Source organism: Theropithecus gelada, chromosome 8 (assembly GCF_003255815.1).
Source record: "Theropithecus gelada isolate Dixy chromosome 8, Tgel_1.0, whole genome shotgun sequence".
NCBI lineage: Eukaryota > Metazoa > Chordata > Mammalia > Primates > Cercopithecidae > Theropithecus > Theropithecus gelada.
The window spans coordinates 15945783-15952250 of NC_037676.1; the positions used below are offsets into that span (position 1 = coordinate 15945783).

Consider the following 6468-nt stretch of genomic DNA (forward strand, 5'->3'; position numbering starts at 1 on the left):
GCAAACAATGTTTAGTGTATGCAAAGAAAAAAAACACCAGAAGAAAATGTACCCAAATATTAACAGCGGTTAATTTCCACATGCAGTCCATATTACCTTTATCACCAGAAAATTATTATTTGCTAAAGGAAGATAAAAGAAGAGATAGCCCTTGGAGCTGGTGGTATACTGACAGTGAATGATCAAGAAAAAGCAAACCTCATGGATCTACTGATGTCCCTCCATCACAGACACAACTTGAAAATGAGAGCACTATTTTCCCACGGTGAATAGAGCATTGTATAATTGTAAGTCAGTGAGTTCAACATTAGTTCTGGCAGGGTTCTAAAATGAGTTATTTAATGGAACTTTGTACGAATCTAAAAACTGGAAACCATCCATCAGCAAGAATATCATGGATTCGCTGTCATCATTTCAGAAGACTTCCTTTCTTTCTTGGATGAGCTCTTTGGCGACATGATGAAGGACAAACTTATCAACTGCTAGATGACATCAAACTGAGAGAACTAGTGAATCTGCTATCAGTATCAAGATTCTGAGAGATGGGGGCAAGTGGCTTAAGAACTCACTTCTGCTCTTGGATAAGATAATGAATGAGGTAATAGAAAGCAAGTTGATTAAATAGTGGACAGTACCAAACTGACAGGAACAGCAGACGTGTATCAGCATCCAAAAAAGACTAACAGATAAGCAAAAGTCTAAATTCAATGAGATAATATTCAACACAGGTAAGTATAAGATATTATCATCAAGTCTAACTACTAATGGGTAATTCGATGGACATCATCAGTTTAACTACTAATGGGCTAACTACTAATGGATTTCTTTTGGGGGTGATGACAGTGTTCTAGAAGTAGACGGTGCTGATGGTTGCATAATATGTAAATATACTAAAACCACTGAATTGTGCACTTTAATAAAAATTATGAATTTTGCATTTCAATTTTATCTCATTAAAATATATATAATTGCAAAATATGTTTCATATATATCTCACATGTCAGATACACTGACATCCACAAATATTTAACAGTAATACTATAAGATTCACTATACCGTCAAGTAAAATTGTATACAACTGTACAATGCACAAGAGGCCTGGATCAACAAAGCAAATTCTTAAAAATAAAGTAATGAGGCTGGACACCAGTGGCTCACACCTGTAATCCCTACACTTTGGGAGGCTGAGGCAAGTGGATCACCTGAGGTCAGGAGTTCAAGACCAGTCTGGCCAACATAGTGAAATCCCCGTCTCTACTAACAATATAAAAATTACCTGGGTGGGCCGGGCGCGGTGGCTCACGCCTGTAATCCCAGCACTTTGGGAGGCCGAGGCGGGCGGATCACAAGGTCAGGAGATCGAGACCACGGTGAAACTCCATCTCTACTAAAAATACAAAAAATGAGCCGGGTGCGGGGGCAGGCACCTGTAGTCCCAGCTACTCGGGAGGCCGAGGCAGGAGAATGGCGTGAACCCGGGAGGAGGAGCTTGCAGTGAGCCCAGATCACGTCACTGCACTCCAGCCTGGGCGACAGAGCGAGACTCCGTCTCAAAAAAAAAAAAAAAATTAGCTGGGTGTAGTGGCACGTGCCTGTAGTCCCAGCTACTCGGGAGGATGAGGCAGGAGAATCACTTGAACCCAGGAGGTGGAGGTTTCAGTGAGCCAAAATCACACTACTGCACTCCAGCCTGGGCAACACAGCAAGACTCCGTCTCAAAAACAAACAAACAAAAAGTAATGAATTAATTATGCATTCTTCACTAATTCAATTAATTTATTTACTGCATGCTTAGTTGGTCCCAAGCACTGTGTTAGGTGCTATAGCTACAAAGGGTGAACAAGATATAATCCCTACCATCGTAGGACTTCCATCAAGCAGGGGAGGTTGACATTAAATGAACATAACTCAAATAAATGTAACAATTGTAATGAGGATCCTAAGGGGAAAACACAAGGTCTTATGATAAAACACAACAGGCAGATCTGACTTAGATGGGGAGCTGGACAATAGCCTGAGAAATCATAATTTGAAACTAGAAAGATGATGTATTTAGCCAGGTGAAGAGTGAGAACTAATGTCCCCCCAGATGGAACAGCAGTACAAAAGTCCTGAGGCAGGAAAGAATCGGTCCCACTGGAGAACTCTGTGAAGACAAGCTGTGGTCAGAGGGTTGTGGATGAGAAGACTGTCACAAAACGAGGCTGGAGAAGTAGGAAGGGCTCAGTCTACACAGAGCATTACAAGCCATTCTGGGGATTCTCACCTTACATCCTGGGTAAAAAGGGAAGCCACTCAGGAATTTTAGAAGGGAAGTAGCATGATCAGTTTGAGACATAAAAGCATCATCCAGGCCCCTCTGTGAGAAAGGGATTAGAAAAGAGCAAAAAAATAAATCAGGAGATCAGTCAGCGTCAGACTAGGGGGTAGGCGTAGAAAGGAAGAGAAGACACTTGCAAGGTCTGTTTTGGAGGTTATCACGTATTCTATTTCATAATTCAAATTTACACATGTGGGAAAAACGCCTTCCAGAAAGACCAAAGCATATAAAGTAGAGATCATTTACCAGGTCCTAGAAACATTTGCCTCAATCTAGTACCAAACTAAATCCTACAAACACTTCAAGCTACTTCCAGGAGCCCTGAAGTCTTTTCATTTAATTAAGCAGTACTTGAACCCAAATTATGCTCAAGCTTCCAGCAAGTTTTCAGAGTGGTAAAGAAAGCCAGATAGTGAAGTAGAAACCTAGAAGTTCAGTGGGATGAGCACAGGTAATACTTGGTGTCCCCCGTTTAACCCAACTGCAAACCAGCTTGTCCTTGGAACTTTTTTTTCCCTCTAAAGGAACCATTCTGGAAGAGAGGCACTCTGCTTAGCATATGCTCTGTTAAAGGCTTCAGTTAAACACTCATGCACCCCCAGAAAGAAATATGTGCAAAGCATTCCAGATTATGCACGTGCATCTGTCTCCTTAAACTGCACTCCAGAGACTCAAGCAGATCACAGAGGCTGTCATGGATATTACACAGTCTACAGCGGGTGAATGACTTCCATTGTAACAGAAAAGCAACTGTACATTATACACGCATACAATTCTTTCCTCTTAAAACTCTACCTACCCACATGGTAAATATTGCTTTAAATCCACAATGTGCCAGATAATCAAACTTTGTATATACTCCTGGCAAACCCAAGACATGAAACCATGAAATCGAAGGAAATTTACATATAGTTTCACCAGGTACGATGTAAGCAAATAATAAAGATGGATATGACCAGTAACAACTATGTATTTAACTCCGCATGCTCTGTAAGTAATCTTGTTCTCTTTTTCTTTTAGACTGTGAAAATTAATATTGCCCTTAAAAATATAAAACAAAAGAAGGATGCTATTTAACCTTAAGGAATCATTTATCTTTGACCGCTGTTATTCTTTTCAGCTTCTTTAGGGTTGTAATTATTTATTACAATATATATTTATACAACTACATGACCACTGTTGAAAATGCTCCTAGTCCTTCTTAAGTCCTTCCAGGTTAAGAGGGCTCTTCCAAGAAGACTTCCCTTGACCTTGAGGGCAAAGCTGATCCTCTATCCAGTCTCCCTCTCTACCCACCACACCTGGCACATGTCTCTATCATACACTGACATATTTACAACTGCCTCCCCTTCCAGACTGTGAGTTCCTGGATGCTCCCAGCACTTAACACAGAGCCTGGCACATGAAAGGTTCTAAATGCTTGTGGAATAAAATAAATGAATAAATGAATCTGATCCATCCAACCTCTGTAATTTCTTATTTTTTTTACCGGCATTATCCCAAATGTGAATGACCCACTCAATTCAATAACACTTCTGACAATTTTCCATTTTCCCTCAATTTCTTCCCACTTTCACATAAATAACGATTTCTGACTTCGAGTACTGCACTGCTTAGAGGGTATCTATAAATGCCAATTTTAAGAGTAAGAACATTGCTTGAGACTCAGGTTTACATGTGACTTTGTACCAGGTGTCTTTGTATATAGAACAGAAATGGCCTTGACTCCCCCAAATTCATATTCTGTAACAAAGTGGCATCCACTGCCATATCACCCTATCATTCTTGCTATCGACATCCACATCAGATATCACTTTTACAAAGGGCCCCCTTTATTATGGAAGGAGGAAGAATGCCCTTGGCAAGGGCAGAGTCCATGAGTTAAATTCATCCGTCTGGAATAAATTATTTAGTATCGAAAGCTTTGAGTCACCTATCCTGTGGTTTACAGCACTGTCTTCTAAGTTTACAATTTCCTGATTGTGAAGCGACAATTTCATCCCCTAGTGCAAAATCAATACAGTTTAAATTTACTGTCGGAACTGACATTCTCCAGCAAACTAAAAGATTTCTTCTTCCAATGACAAGAGATCATTTTAATCTGCTTTTACAAAAAGGTACTCAGGAACCAGTCCAAAATCTTGGAATGAATTCTTTCTGGACATAAAGCAACTGACTCCACCCCTCTTAAATGTGTGGGATCCCTGGAGCCACCTGAGCTATGGCCACTCTGACCTAGCTTTGACCTGTCAGGGGCCTACATTTTGAATGGAAGTTCATCCTGCAAAAACGCAAGGAGCTGTGGTGGTAGTAACAACAGACAGCCAATAGGGTTTTTAAAGATATTCTTTCACTCGTTCAGGGTTTTTATCAGGCAGTAACGTCGATCATCATTTTCGTTCTAAATTAGATTGTCAGTACAACTGAGTAGGAAGATTTGGTACAGCGGTCAACGTTTCCGATATTAATTTACTGGAGTGATCAGGGACCATTTGCTTTTGTTGATTAGCAAAAGTTGGTGTTTAAAACACACCGGTGCGTGACGAATCCATAAGCTGCATCCTTTTCTCTAACGAACAACACAGACTGGAAAAGGCAAGAACACACCATCATTCAATCTACAATGTATATTGATCATCCGTTCTGTGTAAGGCCCCTCGCAGCCGCTACGCTGAGGATGGGGATGGGGACTGGGAAGGCCGAGTCGGGTGGGCCTGACACCCTAGATTTAAGAAGCCTCCAAGCGCAGGAGCCCATCTGCATTCAGCTCGTTTTCCTTGCACCTGTCACCGAACGGCTTCTTTCCCTTTCAACTACTCTGAGCCGCCAACAGCTAAAACAGAAAGCCTCATGCCAGGAGAAAGAAGCGATGATCTACACCCAGTTATTAGCAGACAACTGAGGTTCCCTCCCGTCCACCCCTGTGTCCACTGTGCACCCCCAAAACAGGCCCAGCAGCAGCTAAGGCTAGGGCTGGGAGGCAGCAAGAGAACAACTGGGCTAGAAGAGACCCCGGGATGCTCAGGCACTGCCTGCTCCTCCCTAGCCCGCGGTCCAGGCTCCGCCGGCGCCCCGCAGAGCAATCGGCCTCCCGCGCGCTCAGCATCCCTCCTCCTCCTCCCCCGTCTCCTCCCGTGCCTCCTCCGCCCAGGCTGGTGCCACCAACCTTGGGCGTGCGGATGTGCTCCATGGCGGGCCCACGTCTGCAGGGTCCCGGGCGGGCGCGGCCTCACGCACCTGCGCGCGTCTGCGGCGCTACAGGAGGGGCGCGGGGAGGGGGCTTCGCGCCCGGGCGTGGGCGGGACGCGGGCCTGGCTCCGCCCCCAGGTGCCTCGCGCGCGGCGTGCGGAGCCTGGGATCCCGCGCGGCCCTAGAGAGCACACCTCTGCGCCTGCGCCTGCGCCCACCTGCGCCGCCGCCGCGACGGGCCTCTGCCTGGGGTTGCCGGGGCGAGGGCTGGTAGCTCTCTCTTAAGAGGGGCAGTCGGCGAAGCACTATACGGCTACTGTTCCCCAAGACACAAAGAGGGCCTTGTTTTGGGTGTGGCCTCCTGGAAGAGAGATGGGGAATACACGCTGCTCCACACCGCCCTTAGGCTTCCTTCCAGGGCGTCCCAGGATAGATAGGATTTCAGGGTGGGGCGGAAAAGGCTGCCACAGACACTCCAGACCCAGGACGGTCTCGTGAGCTCGATGTGTGTGTTTCATCCCAGGCGCGGCCGGCATAGCACGGGGGGTGCGGGTGGAAATAATAGCAGCAGTGTTAGCACCCTGGTAAGTGCGCTACTAAGTCAGGCATCTCACATCCACCTGCGACTTCACTGTTGGAGGCGACACTTTTCCCTTGGCACGGTGTTGGGTGCGCATGTGCCATCTTTAGCTCCAACTGAACTGAGAGAGAGAGATACAAAGCATCCATTATGCGGTACCATTTCCCTATTTATGATATTAACAGTAGTTGGTGCCATTGTTAGTGTTAGGCGCCTTGGTAAAAGCCAAAGAGAAGAACACCCTCCAGTTTTTTGTTTTGTTTAGTTTTGTTTGTTTTTTCTCTTGCAGCCCTAAGAGTCCAATGATCCACCATAAGTAAAATTTTGTAGAACTCTCCATAGTTCTGTTCAACTTTTTCCTCGCTCTTGCTCATCTTTC

The 6468-nt window shown here is 44.9% G+C and overlaps 1 protein-coding gene across 1 annotated transcript in view; it reads right to left on the minus strand.

Moving 5' to 3' along the window:
• Positions 1–5753, minus strand: part of MTMR7 (myotubularin related protein 7) — a 114336-nt gene extending 108583 nt beyond the window's left edge. The window contains exon 1 of the mRNA XM_025393357.1: positions 5487–5753. Within this exon, the coding sequence (XP_025249142.1) occupies positions 5487–5510 (24 nt within the window). The 5' untranslated portion in view covers positions 5511–5753. The remainder of the gene's footprint in view (positions 1–5486) is intronic.
• Positions 5754–6468: the final 715 nt, after the last annotated feature.